Here is a 20307-nt window from a genome sequence, read left to right as displayed (position 1 = left end):
TCATTTATTGAGCAAAATTAATTCTTTTGATAAGAAAATAGTATAATCTAGGAGTTTTCTTTCCTAGTCCAGAACAGCTTCACCAAGTGCTTTACTTAACTCGTTTGGTCACCTATTGCAATTGTAAAAATTGCTTTTGAACTATACTGGGCACTTTCAAGACTTTATGGCACATTGAGCCTATCATATCAGCCCCAGACATGATTATACACGTTACTTCAATTTTCAGATTGTACAAAAGCAAAATTAAATGAATCTTTATTAAAGCACCATGATAGTAAATTGTCATAACAAAGGTCTTCTTAGTATGAAGAGGTTATTTGAGCAGTTAAATTCTAATGTACAAAATAAATTACAAATATCAGTATCTCTTACCTAGATTCACTATACACATTAAAATTCAATGAAGTGTGCTTTTCTGTTTAGTGCAGTATATTAGTTAAACATGAAACTTATTTAATTACAGAATTCTCATGTTATTGACAAGGTACCTTGTTAATTAGACTTCAATTCCTAATACATTAAGGTAGAATATGTAACTTGATATCCAAGACTAAACTGTTTTGCTGTACGGTAATTAATACCATGTCTAGGCATTGTGCTTTCCTTAGTTAAGCAGTCTTGAGAGAACCAATGTGACACACACTCAAAAAAAATAAATCAAACATTCTTTACTTAAACGTCTCTGTACTCAAGCCTCCCAAAACCTTGTAAAAGGTCTTCTGCCTAAGAAGCTGACTGCAGTGCCTGCATAGTAATATCTAAAAAGACATGAATAAATGACCATGTTGATGCAAGAAGCTTACTCTGTTGTAAACTAAGCAACCAAAAACCTATTCCTGGAAGGAAAATGACAGGCCAAAGTTAGGATAATAGTTTAAATATGAAAGATAAATCAATATGGTACTGATAAGTATTATTTTACAGCTCAATAAGGTAGTTAGCATGGGATTTTGTTTTTTAATTAGTATTTTATTTTAACTAGAGGTACTTAGGACCATCGGAAGATCTGTTACTGCAATATAAAGAACAACATCTTTTGTGTGCTGATGACACCAGATCTGTTCTTGTTTAATGTGGCTCATAATGAAAAGCTGACTGTTGAATCTTCCTGCAAGTGATACGTAGTTTTTAAAAGTATTAATATGTTAGAGAACAGCTAGGCTATAAATGTGAGTGAAACCCAATTGTTTGACTCAAGTTTTATCCCTACTTAATTCTAAAAACTCAAGGAGTTAACACTTGTTAATGTTTAAACAAGCTTAAAGAAAAAGTTCTGTGCTTTGGCTGAAACCCAAATCCAAGTGAGATAGTTTCTCAGTGTATTTTTTAATTGCTCAAAATTTAATACACTTTGAAAAGTGATCCTTTCCCATAAAAACAGTGCATAATTTTTATTATTCAGAGACTTTTTCTATATTTTTATTTGAATCTTCAAGTGATTACAGTGAATGTTTCACTACCTATAGTTCAAAAATTAGTGGCTGCACAACCTATATTTTTTAAGGAGTCATACTGCAGTTATTCAAATTAAACAGACACAAACCATATTTCTGGTATATTATGTCCTTTCCTACTGCAATTCTTACTATCAGAGTTTGTGTTTTTTATTTCACTGAGAAGACTTCACTGGATGATGCGAACTGCAGGAAGTTTTTCCACATTCTGAAAGCAAAATCAATTAATTTTATTTTTGGGCATTCATCTATAATTCAACAAAACAAAGGAAATTAGAAAGGAAACAACAACTTGTATTCATTCTAATAACAAGCTAATTTTGAAAAAAAATTTTTTTTTTAATGTGGGTATAGCAATATGCCTCAACTCGCCAAGGAGTTAATTATTGCACCAGTTCTGCAAAAGCAATGACTCCAGGATGTAACCAGGAGAAAAAGAAATGTTCCCCATACACACCTCCTAGAATTTCGAGACATAAGTGGAGCTTACTAAAGCCATAAAATACAGTAGAAATAATTTTCAATTAATATGAAACATTTTCCCACATGTTAAAAAAACCCCATATATATATATATATATATATATCAGGAAACAAAGCACATATCCCAAGAGCACTGGGAGGCTAAATGGAAACATTTTTTGACTAACTTACTATACTTATCCTTGCAACTCTTGATCCTCCTGGGGTAAAACCAAAACAGTCCTGTTAGCTAGGCTGGGTTACTAGTGATTAACATTGCTTCAATTTTTCTAGGCTGCAACTGGATGAAACATTTAAATCCTACTCTGGCAGCTCAATCAAATGAACACAGCTGGGGACACAGCTTGTCTCTCCATCAGGTTGGTGTTTCCCTGACTATTAGTATTGAATGAAGAGGGCTGCTACCCTCGGTCAGTGTAGCAGCATCCAAACTCATATGGAATTTGAGGCATAAATTATCTGTATGATCAGCGACCAAAGCACCTCTGTGATTACTTTGTCATTAATATTTTGTCATTCCTTGCTAACATTTAATGTAATTTTGGGAAAGGGAAGGCGTACACATATACCTTCTTACTGACTACCTGCACGCATTCTCTACCGGTTTGTGATTAGTTTTCTTTATCTAGAATTTCTTAAAAGATTCATTCAGAAAGATCACAGATGGCCATAGTTCATCAAGCCTGAACTTCCATATGTCATAAATCATTAGACAGATGTCTCATAACACCTCAGTCCCTTCTTTTCTCCTCATAGATGCATAAGATTGATGGACAGATAGTGACAATAAATGTATAGTAAAACAAATGTTTCAGACCAAAAAATGCTCTTTCTAATTTAAAGTTCAATGATAATAAAAAGATTTGCATATGTGTTCGTCTGCTGTAGAAGGTCTCAAGAATTTGCAATTGTAAATTGCTATACTGTAAATGAAATGCAGAAAAAGTTACATGGCTTTAAAATTATACATGTTTCCTTCATTCTACATATTTTCTGTTCATAAATTATACAAATCCTATGAAAGGCTGAGAATATTTAAGCTAACACTTGAGATGGAAAATTAAAACCAGAAGAGTTAAGACAGGTGTTTTAAGAAAGCTTCTAATTAGGCTAAATGGAAAGTAATGTTCCTTCAGAAACAGGTGTAGGATATCCTGTCCCACAGTCATTTTGAATCTACATAAATACTGATAAGTAGGCAATTTCCAGAAACACTACTGTATCAAAGTGTGATACCACTTGAAAATAGCAAGCACTTCCTAGACTTCTTGACAAGTTGCTAGGATTCCTAGCTACTGAGTCATTTGTGATGTCTTTATATATATTGTATATATTACATATAAATAATGTATACTAATAGTAAGTATAGTGCTTGAAATGTTCATTATCTGGCATGGCATTTAGTACAAAACTTCCTTTGTATTAGGTAGGAAACAAAGAAAAGGCATCAGTATGAAAGAGAATTTCTTAATCCTTCAAATTATCTAAGTACTGTATCTCACTTTCCCTCTTTTGAATATATTAACTAGATTTTGATCATTTATTATCAGTCACAGTGAAATAAGAAATTTAGACATCATCTCAAATAAATGGTGTCAAATAATGCATAATAAAAATGTAGAATTAATACTAAAGATATTATTTTCAAAATTTTTCACTTCATTAGATTCATTGATTTCAATAAAACTACTCAAAGGCGGTTACTCATGTGCATAAGTGTTTCCTAGATGATTTCCTAATTTTTCGAGACTTTTAAGTCTCATATACTTAAACATATATTTACATAAATGGACAGAGAATAAACAGAAAGTTTAAGAAGTATTGCAAAACATGTAATAAATTGCCTTATGATAAGACCATTCATGCCACGTTACCATGAGCACAGAGAAACATTACTTCTCCTTTTCCATTATAATGAAGCAAACAAAACCCTCACAGAAGAGGGAAATCCTTCACATTGCTAAGTAACAGCTGTCTGCCTTGGGTTTCATTCAGCATGGAGATCTGTCAGCTCTTTCAGTACACTAGAGTACTTCATCAAAGGAAACTACAGAGGATGTGTCCAACGGTAGATGCTAAAATACAAAAAGAATAGAAGCTAAAATATGCACTATTTTACCACATGGGATTTTTTTTACTGGAAATTAATGTGAATAAATGTGGTGCACTCTAAATATCATAGAAGACAATTTCAAGATCATGTGGAAAACGTACACAATGGGAAGAAAAGAACAAAGAACAGAAATAAAGGATGATTTTTCTTTTAGGTCTCTTTTGTTCAACACTGCAGAAAGCGTCAGAAAGATGAATTTTCTAAACCACCCAAACTGCTGAAGAGCTAAATTCCACGTTTAGTTGCAATATGCAACTGTTATGAGTTACTTCAATTTTAGAAAAAGCATCTTTTTTCACTCTTTTGCGAGGATGAGTATACTTTTGTGCACTCTTCCAACAAAATGATACATCTTTAACCTGTGAATGTCTCAACACAGAAGGAAGTACACAAACCCTGTGTCTCAGGTTCAACTGAATGTGATATTTTCTTTAAATTAAAATACACGAGGAGTTAGTGGAGAATCAGTGCCACATGGTAAACCAAAGGTAACTGCAGAGATGGCAGCAGACAGTGGAGTGCTAGGCAGAGCTATTGCAGAGGGTTTTGCACTGGCTGGGCCTCCCATCAGTTCTTGCCCCAGCACCCTAATTCTGGAGGATTTGCAAAGGACAGTGTTGAGATCCTCAGGCCATTCTGACTTTTCTTATATAATTGCCTGAAAGTCTTTAAATTTATCTTTCTTTTCACTTTGTGTAGTACTATTAACAACTACCCTTCAACTGTGACAGTAACTTTTCATCCTGCTTTTAAATCTTAAAATTATCCTTCTGTATTCCCAGTCATTATTCACAATTCTCTCACATTGTTATGGAAGTGGGAACACTAAATAGCTGATAAATAAAGTCCAATTTATTAAGTACTGTTCACTTTCTTTCCATCCCTCTTCCTAAAGAGGACGGAAGGACTCTCTGCACTCCTACCAGAACACACACAGAGTGAGCAGCATAGGGTCAAGTCTCGCAAAAAAGGAAAATAGATGTCAAAGAGGGATCTCCTATAGACTTTAATGTCAGCTTAGACTCCACCCAGAGATGAAACAGTGTAAACTTTCCTATTTAAAATGTAATTTCAACATTTGCACATATTACTCATTTCAGAGATGGCTTCTGCATGGCTATTTGATGGAAAAGATTAAAGGTTCAGACTGTGAGTTAAGAAAACCTCATAGTCACAAATAATTCCTGACGTTTGACATGAAATTTTGAAATAAAAATTATCAGTGCCCATCATCCTGCTGTCACAAACATTATCAGTGTCCTTCATGCTGTATCCTGGGTGACACTAAAAATTTTAATTTCCACCTCCCAGCAGCAATGTATATCCTTACTAATATCTGAAATATGTGCACAATTTTCATCTATAAGACACATTTAAGTGATAGTAGCACAAGCAAATACACATAACGATGCACAATGTGTAATATTCATTTAAAAGGAATAGAGTCTCTAAAGCTACTTTCGCATGGAACTCTAAAATGTTTCAGAGTTATTAGACATATCTTACAGTAATTTTAATTTTTTTTTCTCTGTATTGTATAGTAGAAACTCTGGTTTCTAAGTAAATTTACCTTCAGCTGAAAATGTCGTGACAAAGATATAGCACCTAAAGTGCAGCTGATTTGTATGGTGATTTGAAACACCATGCCAATATCATGTCACCTAATGAATTTTCTGACAATAACTCATAGACAACTAGGAAAGTGTTCAAACCACAAACCCAAAGGCAGATTTCAGTCCATCTCAAATTAAGGAAATAGAGGTTATAAATGTTCTAGGTAGGGAATGCATTTAAGAAAAAAACCATGCAAAATGTTGCGTTTCTGCAGACACTTAAAATTTATTATCTGAATCCAAAACATATTGATGATGCCAGAGAGAGAAACAGAAATGGAAGAAGAAAAAATACATGACAAAAAATGATATGAACATTGTCACTAACCTGTACATCATTAAATATTCTGGTGAAAATAAGCCATGTAAATAATAACTAAGTTTTTCAGCCATTTCTTAGATAGATCTGATTACTTTTCACAATACTCTTCAGCACAATTCCCTTCTAAAGCAATGCAATTCACTTACAGCAGGCTGCTGGATCCTCATCACTGCCATCAGAACAATCTGAGTGAGAGTCACAGGCTGACCCAGGCTCAGTGGACTGCCCATCAGCACAGGTGAATTCTTCTAAAGAGCAGAAACCTGGTGGTTCTGATGGTGTAGTGTCCAAGAGCTGGATGCCATTCAGACAGATGAAACCTGCTCTGCTCCAGAGTGTTCCTTTAAAAATAAGCTGTGGATTGTTATGGTTAAAATATTTGCATTAACAAAGAACAGAGAGAAACTGATTTTTATTTCCATAAAATGGTGATGCCATATGTGTAAAAAGCACTGGATAGTTTCCATTACAAAACTACAAAAAATTTCAAATCATAAGCTGAAATTTTGTAAGCCTACCTCAGGTTGAATTTTCTGAAAATTTTCATCTAAAATCGTTCGACAAATTCCAAGACTGAAGTTAATAGAACTCTATTTTAAAGAAAAAACTCTTAATTTCAGAAACCATTTGGCTAAAAAGTTGCAGTGCCTTTGTGCTTTAGAAGAGTGACCTAAAATGTAATGTCTTAAAGACTCCATCTTCTGTTCTGAAGTCTCCAGAGCCTCATTTAGCAGATGCCCAAGAGAAAAAAATTTGGTTACACTCGCAGATGAGTAAAATGAGCTAGAGACTGTCCTCAGACACCAATTGCAAGAGCATAGCTTAACAACTGATACCTTTCACTGCTTAAGGCAAGATGGTTGCATCCAGTCTGTGCAGTGGGATTGCTCCCTGACTGTTGGTAACCCTTGAAGTGTTCCAGGCACTGTCTGGGAGATGGACAATTTAGTTGAATCAAAACCATGCTAAAATTTTAATTATATGGGCTACCACATGGCAATCCTTTGGGCTGTGCCCTGGCCCTGCTTATTTTACTGCTGCTGGCATCGATATAGAGATTCAAGGAGCATTTCTGACCAGATTTTACACAAGCTAATTTAGAATAATGAAGTTTCAGAAGAACATCTCTTGCTCCTGATCACTGCAGAGCCCATCTATGCTGGGTCTCAAAGCAAAGACATTACCCAACTTGTGCTCTCCAAGTTTTTTACCTGAGCTTAAGGAGTAAACAGGAGAAAGAAAGCCTGGATTCATCAGAAATATTAAAATGGTAAAGAATGAGAGCACTGAGAGACAAGAGCAGCAGTTGAAGGCACAAATCAAAAACAGAGTTGTGGGTTTTGACAGGCTGGGATGTGGCCAGAGCACAAATTTCAGAAAGTAGGCATGTGCAAGAGACAGATAGCACAGTGGAAGTTGGACAAGTCTGACAAAACAGAACTAGAACAGGCATGATTTGGGGCATAAGCAGAAGGCTCAGACATACTCCCTGAATTCACATAATCTCACTTAAATGAGTTGATAATACCTGAGATGGACTCAGATATCTGACTATCTCAAATATTATGAGATTGTATTCATTTTCTTGTGTGCTATTAAAGACCAGCTGCTTCAATATATGATGTTTGTGTAGATGTTTTGTTGAGTTATAACCAGAGCTTTACCCACACTGAAGCAATGAAGAAGGGCATGACCTTCAGAATACATACAATTTTAACAATTTTATAAGTTTCTTATAAGCTTTATAAACAATAAGGTAAAACATTTTTAAAAATTAAGTACATGCTTTTTTCATTTATACCTTTAATTCTTCTAGCCTTGTTGGTATCTGTATATCCACTTTGACCCATTCCTTCTTAGTCATGATGTTGGTTTCCCACAAGACATGTTCCTCCTATAAAATGTAGAATATGATGTTATAAAGCTAATTTTTGTTCCTCTGTAAATTATCAAGACCTCTTTTTGTCCTCAATCTTTTCATATCCTAGCCAAATGACCACTATATACAAACTTGCTCTATGTGAGGAAATACAACTTCACATATTCATTTGCAATCTTTGTACTGAGGTCTATAGGAGAGAAGGGAAACAACACTTTTACTGCGATTAAACAAGTTAATCATATAATTATCAGGAGTCAGCTTGGCAGAATTAAAATGAATTAATATGTAAATTAAGACATACTATTGCTAAATTTAACAACATGTTTCCATGTTGGCCTCTACATTAGTTTCTTTTTCATAAATAACTGCTTATATTATGTTGTGTTATATTTAGATTACGTTTTCTTAGAACTAAATTTGGGGTCTGTCAAAATTACCCAATCAACTGTGCTAAATACTAAAAAAAAAAAAATTTAAAAAATCTGCAAAGCAAGCAGGTAGAATACTACCTAACAAGTCCTAGTTATTTTCTGAGTTACCTCAATCCTCATTTTCACTCCACCTCCTAAGGATAACAGCAAGAGTATCAAATATAGTAAGGCTCCCTTTATGTAAGCACTCCAAGACCTTTTAAATCAATAATCTGACCAAAAAAAAAAAAAAAAAAAAAAAAAGCTTATGTTCATTCTGCTTCTGCTCATGATCCTAACTGGAACATGCTGAGGCCAGCATAATGAAAAGAATTGTAGCAATGTGAACTTCATATCCTTAAATAAAATCTTTTTAAAATAAACCCCAAAGCCGAGCGAAACCAAAAAGACAGGGGGAAAAATGTAGGAAAAGTTAATACAGGCTATACATACAAACAGCTTTACCATGACAAGCATCAATAGCGAGACCCTTTTTAGGATACTGTGCAAAGTATTTGTCATGCTTTTTCCACAAAGGATATTACAGAGTTAAAGGCAGTTCAGAAAAAGATGTGAAGCAGGATAAGAGAAATGGAAAGTATATTTTATGAAGAGAAATTGAAAGGATAAAAAAGTTTGCCTTATAGGAGATTAATAAAAGTGGGTATGATAGGTGTGTGAAATATTATCAACACTACAGAAAAGGACAGTTTTTTCCTGGTTTGAAATATCAAAAAGAGGAGGAAGATGCTGTCTATTACTTGATAGACTGAGAAGCTGAGCCAACAGAACAACACTGATATGACTTGTGAAGAGTAGCTAATTACTTAGACTCTTTTCCTACCAAGGCTTCAACTGTTACAACATATTAACAAAGCTAGAAGACTAAAACTCTATTGAATATGTGTTCAAAGATCAGTTTTGGAAAACTGCAAGACATGGCAAAACCAACACCCTAATTCCAAACAGTAAATAACATAAGGGATCAAATTTGGGTAAATCACATAACATACACTTGACTTAAAAAATAAAAGTCAACTCTGAGTTTCCACATCCATATAGGATACAAGTATTTGTCAATTTATACATGTGACAGACATTCAGCAAAAGTCTTTCAGTGTCGAGGTTTACTTCATTCTACATAAAACTTGCTTCATTTTGCTAAATAATTCAGCTTCCAAAGAAAATCTGTGAATGTTATTAGCCTACAATAGTCACATATAAGACACAGAAAAAAATAATGTACTAGGAACTATACTGCATAGCTGGTTAAAATCATAGCCTGTGGTTAAGTGTCTGTTTTAAAAATGTTTTAGTTAATGTATCTGTGCATGCACACAGTCCCCCACATGTACATATTCAAACCCTCAAAACATATTTTTATACCTTGTGGGAACACTCTACAAATATAGAATGCTGTTTATTTGACTGGATGCATCTGGATACTATAATTTTGTTCACATTCAATTAACAACTTAGATACCCATCCCCATGACTATCTTTCTCCCCAGTTCATTTTAGTAAAAATAACTTGTAACACTAAACTTCAGTTTTCCATGCATGTGCCAGTGCCCAGAACTTCTAGGGCTGCTTTTTTACACTGAAAGCTGTAAATCACCTCAGATGCAATTTTTTAAAATGCCTATTGTTCTGTGCAGCAGATATTACCCTCTGATTTTATACAGCTCTAATAAACCAATAATATTATTTCCCTTTCCTGCAGTGTTTTCTCTGTAGTATTCATCCTGCTTGTCAGATTCTTCCACCTCTTTGGTGCAAATGGGTTAACCCTTCTAGTACACTCCTTGAGTCTCTAGCTTTGTTTAAAATGTTGAATGTATTGCTTTTCTAGTACTTTCCCTCAAGATTTTAGTGATTCAGGGGAGCAGTTGCTCAAAATATCTTCACTCTTTTCCCCCTACTGTGATATATTACTATCTATAAACAATTTTTTGTAAAGCTAAAATGGACAAGAATAGTTTATTTTCCCTGCAATTTTTTTTTTTTTTTTTTGGGGGGGGGTGTGTTTCTTTGTTTTTGAAATAATACTACTCAGATTTGTAGGATAGAAGAGACAATGTCTTTTTCTTATCAATTCCATTTATGAAATACAACCTTTTTTAATTTTTGACACTTGTTTACAGATAAATTCACTGCTGTGCAACTGCACTCATTATTTTGTCCCTTATTCTTTCATTTCAGAGAGTACTTTGGAAAAAAAGCTTATTTGTTTCCCCAAAGTGATTAATGGATCACCTTTAATGTCTGCAGAGGGGTGTACTTGAGTGGTTTTTGAAAGTGTAACTGAGCACTAGCAGAAGTGTTAGTGCACCAGGGTACAAATATGGTTGCACATATAAACATCAGTTGAAACTATCCTTTATTATTTTATTTCCATCTGTTTTGTAAGCCGTACAAGATGTAAAGATTAAGATAAAAAGAAGACCTATAAGCCCATTACTTAATGGGAGGAGTGAGCAAGTGATGAATGGCAAATGATAGAATAAAGTCAACGCTATCTTCTTTGGTTTCCGTTTTCACAGAAAATTTATCAGACAGTCAATAGACAATAAATATTGTTAATATTTTATGTTAGTAAAGACAGTGAATATTGCCAAATGTGAAGGCAAACACAGACTGGAATAGAAGAACAATATTACAAATATATATAAGCCAGAAGTACTGAAACTGGAAGGGAATTGGGAAGTTTTAATTAAAAGTTACAGAATGGAAGAAATATCTTACTATAAATAACTAACTCTGACAACCAGAGGAGACTGTGTGGGAAACTAGAAAACTGGGAGAACAAAGGATATATATTACAGTTAAGGGGAAAATACAGACTATGTAATTATAGGCAATCAGCTAAAAGTTGGTAACTCATAAAACACCGGAAGAGATTGCTAACAATAATCTTGTAAGCAGCTAGAGAATTAGAATGTAAGAAACCTACATTAGCTGCTTCTGATGAAGAGTAAGTCACATTCAGTGTAATCATCTTTTCTTTTTCATAGTAAAAACCCTTGAAAAAGTAAAAATCACTTTATTAAGGCTTTTAACGTAATCTCATAGGACATTCTTTGAGCAAATTGAGGAATTGCTGTAAAATGGATGTGCAAATGGGCGTACAAATAGGAGTGCAAACTTATTTAAAGGAGGAGCTGTAAATATTTTTCTATTAAATTAAAAGAAAACTATAATAGGGCTCTGCATAGGTCTGTTCCAGGGCCTGACAAAATTATAGTGCTGATTAAACTGTTTGGATACTGGAATGAAAAATAAAATTTTAAAAAATGTTAAAGTTTTAAATAACACTAAAGTGGGAGGAATTAAAAACACTCTGAAGGACATAATTAGAACGTAAAATAATCTCAGTATATAAAAAACAGTTTCAAAGCAATAACACAAAGTTCAAAGACACATGAATCACAGTCAGGAAAGAAATATCAAATTATCAAATACAGTAGTATTGAGTGAAGTGCAACTTTACCAAGTCAGCAGTAAAACAGGAAAAGCTGCAGATTATCACGGACTGCAAGTTAAATACAAGTCAACAACAGCTTACTGTTGACAGTCCATTTTCCCTATCCTTCTTCATACTCAAGGTAAATTTAAATTCCCTGTCTTCCAAGTGATGTCATAATGTCTGCTTTAGAAAATATATTCATTCATCTTTGGCATCTCTGTTGAAAGGGAGAAGGTGGCTATGAATACATTTGCAACATCTGTGGTGCTTGTCCTCTAAGAACAGTACAGAAACTGTACGTTAATCCAGTCTCTGTTTGCATCAGGCCTGTCAGTGCTGGGGCACAGCAAGAGATATTCAGAGGGAAGAGGTTCTGAACAATAAAAGTAGTAAAATGGGATGTAAGGAAACTGCATGGTACCACACCATGCAATTGAGAGGTTTTTTTGAATGACGGCCTCCAGGACAGCACCTCTGTTGTCTTCCAGGGTCAGAATCAGCACTTGGCTCTCACTTCTGTTTCTCAGTATTAGTCTAGTTTTGAAGATTCATTTTGTTTTTCATAAACAACCTAACAATTCAGTAGGACTGAAGTGTGTAAAAATTATCCCTCCCTTCATTTCAGTTTAAGACATCTTACATATGAGTCTGTAGGGGTTTGGTTTTGAAACTACCAGCAGAAGCTTATGTTTATGGAGGTTTTTCTGGCAAATTTTCCAGTATAAGTAACTCTCATCAGCTTTAAATAAGTCTATGTGCAATAAATACACTACTGACTGAAGGAGAAATTCAATAACTAAAACATTAAAGAGCTAAGAGAAGTTGTGGAAACAGAGAGGATTGAACTGATTTGACTGCAAAAAAACATTCTTCTAATGCATATGTAAGGAACTGTTTATCAATTAATTCAATTCAGGCACCCAATTCTATGGAAACTCAAACGCCAGTTTTCTCATGTTTTTGGCTTACATAATTTGTTCTATTTTCAAGGAAAGAAAACTCTTAAACTGGGTCCATTGATGCTGCTTAGGTGAACCGTTGAAATCAGTATTCCTGTTCTGTCTCAAGGTTGCAGTGGGCATCATTACCTGGGAATTTATTGGCACAAATCTCCATACATTCTGACCAGAACACTGGTTATGTTACAACTTCCTGATACAGTAACAGGTCATAGAAAAAGACAACCGTTCCCTTTTGTATAAATGAAAAATGAGAAATGGCCTGGAGTTGTTTTCATGAATGCTTGAAAACGCAGTGGGAAATAAATAAGGTATTTCTATTACCTGTTCCTATATTTAGACCCCTTGGTTGCATTACACTTCAGGCTTTTTGCATCTTAGATTTACAAATGACGTGGATCCGTCTTTTTAAATACTGATATTGTTGGGTGATAATAATTCAACTCCAACACCAAGATATGAGAGCCATTAACTTATTAAGACCAGCTGCACTGCTCTTGCTTTCATTAAGTAGCAGTACAATAGCATCAATATTAAGTTGTTAAACAAGACTTTCAAAAGGGAACCTTCCAACAGTAGAAAGCCTCCACAAGGCAAGGCAAGTAAGAAAGATGAAAATAGTTGTCATTGGAACACAAACTGGCATTTGTGTTTCAGTTTGACATGGCTATTTTACCTATTACTAAGTAGAAGAATAGGAAAATTACTGCTCTAAAACATGGGCGAAGCAAATCACATTGCTAAATAAGTTTTCCAGATATCCTGAGCCAGCAACTTTCCTTTTTAATTTGTCTCCATAGAGAAAAGCACTTATTTTCCCATTTTCAGAATGGGAAGAAGGCTAAAAAAGCTGTTACTATAGATTTTTCCCCTAAAATTCCCAAATTATTTAATTCCATAATAGCTAGAGTTTGTCCCTGAAGAACATTTCCACAAAATTAGTTTATAGCTGAGATGGCAAATACCCAGGTTTTACAATTGCATAGATCAGTGGAACAATACCAAGTTACTGTTTTGCACAAAATGACTTAGGGGGCAGGCACGTTCTAGCAGGCATATTTCCTTGCATTTTGGCTGGTAACACCCAGGCTGCCATATCTTTACCCTTTGAAAATGAATGCATGTTTCTTCTTACCTGATTACCAAACAGTACTGCCTTGAGAACACTGCTATCTGCCATGGAGTAATGAAACTGGAAATGGCAATTCTTGCTGAAGCAATGACAAATGGAGCTGTTAAGATAAGTGCTTTTGTATATTATGTCATCATTAGCTTCTAACCACTCAAAATGGCCTGAAAAATAAAGAAAAAAAAATATACTTTTTCAAAAAACATATGGGTTTTTTCCTCAGTCTATGAAAATAAGGACTGCTTTCCTGTAATTAAACTATGGACTCATCCCGACAAGGGAATCTGAATGTCATGTTGATAATATGACTTGGATGTTATGTGTTTCCTATTAAAAAGATAGAGATACAAATATATATCTTAATTTCAGTCACAGATACCCCCAGAAACCAAGAATTACATCAGTTGATAATATCCTGAAGTTACTTTGCATGTAAAAGTCTGTAAGCAGTTCCACATTCAGCTCAACCTCCTTACATTTACAACCATTCAATACTTATTTGCAAATATATTTGAAAACTAGGCTTTCTTCCTTCTTTCACTATGGTTTCCAGGAAATATCTTTTGTACAGTAATACTTTTGTAGACCCTTCAAAATTAAAAATAATAAAAAAGGGAGGGGGGAGCATTCCGCCTTTCTGCTGCAGAAGGCAGTAGCATCTCCACCATGTAATCAGGGTCTTTACTTCTCAACCAGAATTTCTGCAACAAGATGCTGGAAGCATATTGTCTTTCCATCTGAAGCAGAAAAGCAATTTGTGCTCTTCTTGACCTACTGCCCCTCATAAAAGCATTCCTACAGAGATCTAAGAGTACTCCATCCTCTCAACAGGGTCTTTTATTTGTCAGAAATAAAAAGGCTAAGTACTTTTTATCAAATATAACAGGGTTTTTTTTCCCCCTCCCCTGAGTCACTGAATATTTTGCTCCCTTCTAAAGCAGCTATTAAAATAATAAACAAGGATTGATTAAAGGTCTTAAGTCCACTGTTTCTGTGTTCGTATCTCTAAATACAATTATCTCAAATGCAGGTGTTACACACCTTATTTCAAGCTGATGTGCCATTTCACAAGGAAAACATTCAATTATAAGGGACCACATTCTTTTCCTTTTGTAGCTAGTTTACTTTGCATTATGCAACTTTTTACACTGAAATACTTGGTTGTAATTTCATTGGAATTAGGTATGTAATTTCATACCACAGCTGTTAACCTTGATATAAGGAAATATTACAGATTTAACCCAGCATTCTGTTTGACAGACATCAACAGAGTATCTGCACTCCTATGGCTACTGGCTTGTACAGAAGAAAAATATGCATCAACATTAGGATTTATACTAGCTCTCCTTGATCTAACTTCAGAGTTCTCTGATGCCATTGCAAAACCAACCAGCTTTATTTTCTGAGACTAATGATAATTAAAATTCCTTTCCCTCTTTCAGTTTAAGTTTCCGAATCTTTAAAAACAGGGGAAAGTGGAGCTGACACGATTTTTAGATAAGAAAGCAAATGAACAGCACTAGATAAACAAAAGTTCTATGAAACATCCAGAAGATTGTGTGTCCACAAAGACTATTCTTCAGGGAATATATTTTGTGCAAGTATTGTGAATACTTCTGAGACAAATTGAGGCCTACTTTCAGAAATGAAGAAACCAGAAACTCCTATCCTGAAAATACCGATTTTTCTAATTATTATTTTTCCCTCTCCTCTATAGCCTGTAAAAGTAGAACCATGTCAAACTAGAAGCAGAGCTTACAACTTGCTGCTGAGGTGGCCCAGTCTCTTCCTAGAGCTGGGATGGGCTAGTGAGCCTGCTTGTGTCCTGCTACACTGAAAATTCAAAGCCTGTAAACATTTAACTGCTCAGTTCCATTTTAAGCATTTTCTGGCTCAAATCTTTTGTTACTCCTTCTGCTTTAATTCATTGGTTCTTTTTTCTTTTGCAAAGTACAAGACTTGGAATCTTTGTGACTAGTTTGAGAGTAACAACTGAGTCTTCAGTTAGAACTGATCCATGGACTGGAACCTTTTCTTTTCTGACAAGTTCTGTTCCCTAGCAGAGAGCTGTTCAGTCTCTGAACACTCCCTGCAACCTTCCCACTTAACGATTTTGAGGAAAGAAGAGGTCAGAGCTGAACTGTCATTTTTTCTGATCTTAGAAGGTGAATTTTTTTGAACTCAAAAGTTGCGGATGAAATCTTGAAGGAAAAAAAAACAAAAGTTATTTAAGAGAATCACATATTCTAACGGTTTGGCTGTTTTACCATATTTAAACTTGAGGGATTTTTATCATTAGTTATCTGAAATGTTGGGTTCAAAAGCCATAGCACGTTGATTTCTTTTTGCATCTCATAATCTTTGTTTTTATTTTGAGGAGAAGTGGTTTCATTAGTTCCTTATTAAAGTGTTACCCATGACGTAGGAAACTAGATTAATTCAATGTAAGAATAATGAACTATGGAAACTACATAGTATGCTGGAAATATCAATAAAGAAAACAACAACAAAGTACTTTCTAACAGTTTTGCAGGGAAATATAAAACCTCTGTAATAACTACTGACACTAGAGAAATTAAGAGGAAGAGTTATAGACAAAATGCCTAAACTACAGCACTGGAGAAAAGAAACAATAAAAGAACAAAATAAAAAAGTCCACCAAGGACAGAAAGTATTTTATTAAATTTAAGAATACTAGGAAGGAAGGATTATTCAAAGCCTATAAGCAATCATTTCTTTATAAACGTAATTATCTAGACCTCTGCTTTATAATTTAGTTTCTCACCTCTCTTCTATTCACAGTAGTGAAAGCTTTGATCTAAATCAGAAACTAAAGCTTAGTCAAGCTCTATTTGCATTGTAAGTTTGAGCCCTCAAGCATGGCATTTTTGATGTTTGCATACCATTTCTTTAGTTTTTAGAATTCTAGAATATTCAACCTCTTCATTTATGCCTTAACAAATCTGTATTAATAGAAATACTGAATGTATTGAGCGGTGAGGAATCATAGTTCACATTTTTCAATACTTTCTAATGTTAATCCCGAATTGAATTCCATGTGTTGTTTTGACACTTATTTCTTCTCACATTTTTTTTTTTCCCCTATATGACATGGAAGCACAGGGAATGTCCCCAAGCATTTTGTGTTATAGGTTCAGCCTACTCAGCTACCTGTGCATAGTTATATAATAATACCCAAGCACCTATACAATAGACATTTCAAAATGTGTTCTGTTTCAGTAGACATTGCTTGTGACCTGGTCCCATAAAAACCACTTACAGAATTTCACTATCTTTGCTGATAACACAGCATTGCCATAGAAGGGAAATCCATACCCATTACTAGCCCTTTAGGTATCACGTTAAGGTATGGCACTGATACAACTGTTCAGGGAGGTGTTTAAAATAAAATCAAATGAAAAACCTAACTTTTGTTAGATATCCCAGTAGAAATTGAAAGGTGCTGTGGCTCTTTTCTTTTTTTTCCTCAAAGCTAAGAAAAAAAAAAAAATCTGCTTTAATAGTCTATATGCTTGTTCTTGCACATAAATATTGACATGGAAAAAATTAATCTTAATAGAGCGTATACACTCAAGCACTTCTGCTTCCTATTCCATCATAATTTGATTTATATTTACTAGAGTGTGTTGAAATGTATGTTAAAATTTATTTTAAAAATCTTTCTAAAATGAAAACAATATCTAAGCATTCATTCTGCTGCTATCAATGAGATGTACTCCATTTCTTTGGAGTAATCTCTACACTGTCAGTTCTTCAAAGCTACATCACAAATAACACCATTATAAGTAGTGGTATTTAACCCCTTTGAAGGTAGTCTCAGTAGACAGCCAAACACTTAGCTGGCAAGGTGATTCCATTGCACTTTACAGCACTTAGACATTTATATTCATTAACTTCTAAAAACCTTTCCCATAAACCCATAGACCATCAGTATACAGCAACTTTAAAAACAAGTGCAACTCTCTACTTCTGAAAATTGCAACTGAATTAGTTTTGTCTTTAAGAATAATAAACTATTTTGTATAATAAATGTTTCTCTACATCTGCCCTAATTAAAAGTTTGAAGTGAAATTCCTGACTGTATGCTAAAACACAGTAATACTACACAAGTAAAACTACCAAGTACCAAAACAAAACAGAAAAAAAACACACACATGGGCTGTAGACTTAGATGGATTTAACTTAATTTCATCAAATTATTGCATAGATCTCATACAAAGGATTAACTGGAGAATAAATAAATTATTAGCTTATATGGGAATTCTTACATTAAAATCTTTCATATTTTACCAGCATGTGAGTTCACAACAGCCTTACTAAATGGTCAAAGCAAAAGCTAATTTAAGTACAAAATACGTGCAATTACTTTTCATGCCTCTTTTCTCTTTTCATGTTCTGTTTCTATATTGCATCACCACTTTGTCCTAAAAAGCACCATATTCTTAATCACAGATAGTAATTGCACATTAACTTGAATTTCCTACCTTCAGTATTGTTGCTCCCACCTTTCAGAAAGGAACAGGAGGTAATCTTCTGTCCGGCTTGCAATCGTGCCCACATAGCAGACTCAGCTGGTTGATCTGAATGCCACTCACACATGCCAAGCTCAAAACTGGAAGTTTCTGGTGCTAAAAGACAAAGAAAAACAATCATTTAACTTCTCAAGAAGTCATTATTTATGAGTCTACTTCCTATCAGAAATACATGCTTATTAAACTACTTGACAACAATTCTGTCTCTGGTTACTTCAAAAGCATTTTGCATCACTAAGTGCTATCTAATATATCAGACTGTCATCTTTAACGATACTATTTTAAAAAATCATTCCTTTAAGATAGATGCTTCTTTCAGAGCAACGGAGTGTTATTTATGTTGGCAAGTCATTGCAACCTTCGTGATTTCACTTCCTCAGAGAGAGTTGCCAGGAAACTTAAAAAATGACATGTCATAATAAGAAATACATATTTACTCTTCTAGATGGTAGCTACCTAAAAATCATTTCTAATGGAGAAGTTAAATTCAGCAGCATCTCCGTAACACTTGCAACAGAATGCTTCTGTTCAGAAGAGAACTTTATTTTAGACCATAGTACACAAAACCAGTCATAAAACCTAGCTTAGTCTATGCCAAACACTGCATTTCATACCTCACGTTAAATTTGAAGACTGAATCCTCAGTGCCTGCGCTATGACTAAGAGGCAGGAAAATAAGGCAGGTGCTTTGAATCAGGACTGTGCTTACTTAAGATGTGACACAGGTACCAAAGTGCAATCTTCTTGTTTAATACAGGGCATCAAGCAGTCTAATTTATGCTAGGATGGGTAGTATTTCTTTCCCATAAAAATACATGGGGTTGAAAAGAGAAATAAGAAACGTTTTGCTAAAGAATCCAAACATGCCTGGATGGTTGGGCTGCAGAGCTGACTAGCCTGACATGACAGCTCTTGGATGTTTCAGAGTGGAAAAAAATAGCCCCACTACGCAGCTGAGGATCAGGACCTTCACACATTTAAAAATACGCACAAGTGCCTTGGGAATCTCTCTGAAGTCAACTCCGAAGCTTTTTGTGAGCTGGCTGAACACATCAATTCTTTGGCCAAAAACAATAGATCTTTTCTGCCCACTGAGGCCTTAGTGCTTTCCTGGCTGCAGAAAGGTACATTTATACCATACCAGATTTCTTAGGGTACTTATTATCATTCTTTGTAACTGTGTTTAGATGCAATACGATAGATGATGGTTTAGAGGAATGAAAATAAACCAGATGAAAACATGGAGTTAAGAAAGCTTTGTGTTTTCTCTTCTAATCTAAGAGAAAGACAAAGTAAAATTATTTGTCTCCCAAAAAACAGGTATGCTTACCACGTGCCAGATAACACCCCTCACTGAAAGTGATATCATCAATGGCAACAGTTTCATCTGGTCTCTGTGTCTCCAACATCCCCCAAAAGATAACCTGCAGAGATTAACAGCAAATCAACAAGAGATGGCATTCATCAATGGCACAGACAAGAAAAAAAAAAACTTCCCAGATACACCAGTCGAGTCCATAGATTTTCTATTAGAAATATGAGAACTCAAATCATGCACTTAATTTTGAAGGATTATCATACTGTTTTTTTCACATATCTGTGGCTTGTCAGCACAGATATATAGTTTAATCATCCAACTCAAGAGTAAAGTAGCATTTAACAGGAAGGATTTGAAAAAGGACAATAAAATACAGTAAGCAAGCATCACGACAGTTAAGAAATACAGAGGATTTTGTGTTTTATCAGGCCATTATTCCACCAGAGACTGGGAATGTAAACCTTTTCTGGTTGTTTTCAGAGTTTATCAGAGACCTGGAGCAAAGTCAGAACAGCAAACGCCATTGGTCAGAAGCCTTTCATCAAGTTTTTAGCCAAAGCAAGCCCTGAGGAATACTTGGTCAACTGCTATTCTGCCCTAATG

At 34.7% G+C, this 20307-nt stretch overlaps 1 protein-coding gene across 1 annotated transcript in view; it reads right to left on the bottom strand.

The window, feature by feature from the left end:
• Positions 1-20307, bottom strand: part of MALRD1 (MAM and LDL receptor class A domain containing 1) — a gene marked incomplete at its 5' end in the record, with an annotated part of 42762 nt that overhangs the window by 18441 nt on the left and 4014 nt on the right. The window contains 5 exons of the mRNA XM_010167976.1: positions 6134-6341; positions 7789-7881; positions 13840-13997; positions 18339-18482; positions 19717-19810. Coding sequence (XP_010166278.1) covers positions 6134-6341; positions 7789-7881; positions 13840-13997; positions 18339-18482; positions 19717-19810 — 697 coding nt within the window. The remainder of the gene's footprint in view (positions 1-6133; positions 6342-7788; positions 7882-13839; positions 13998-18338; positions 18483-19716; positions 19811-20307) is intronic.

The sequence above is a fragment of the Antrostomus carolinensis genome, unplaced genomic scaffold (genome assembly GCF_000700745.2).
Source record: "Antrostomus carolinensis isolate BGI_N321 unplaced genomic scaffold, ASM70074v2 scaffold4165, whole genome shotgun sequence".
NCBI classification, from domain to species: domain Eukaryota; kingdom Metazoa; phylum Chordata; class Aves; order Caprimulgiformes; family Caprimulgidae; genus Antrostomus; species Antrostomus carolinensis.
The sequence above is the reverse complement of the archived record's forward strand: the minus strand, read 5'-3'. Positions and strand labels throughout refer to the sequence as shown.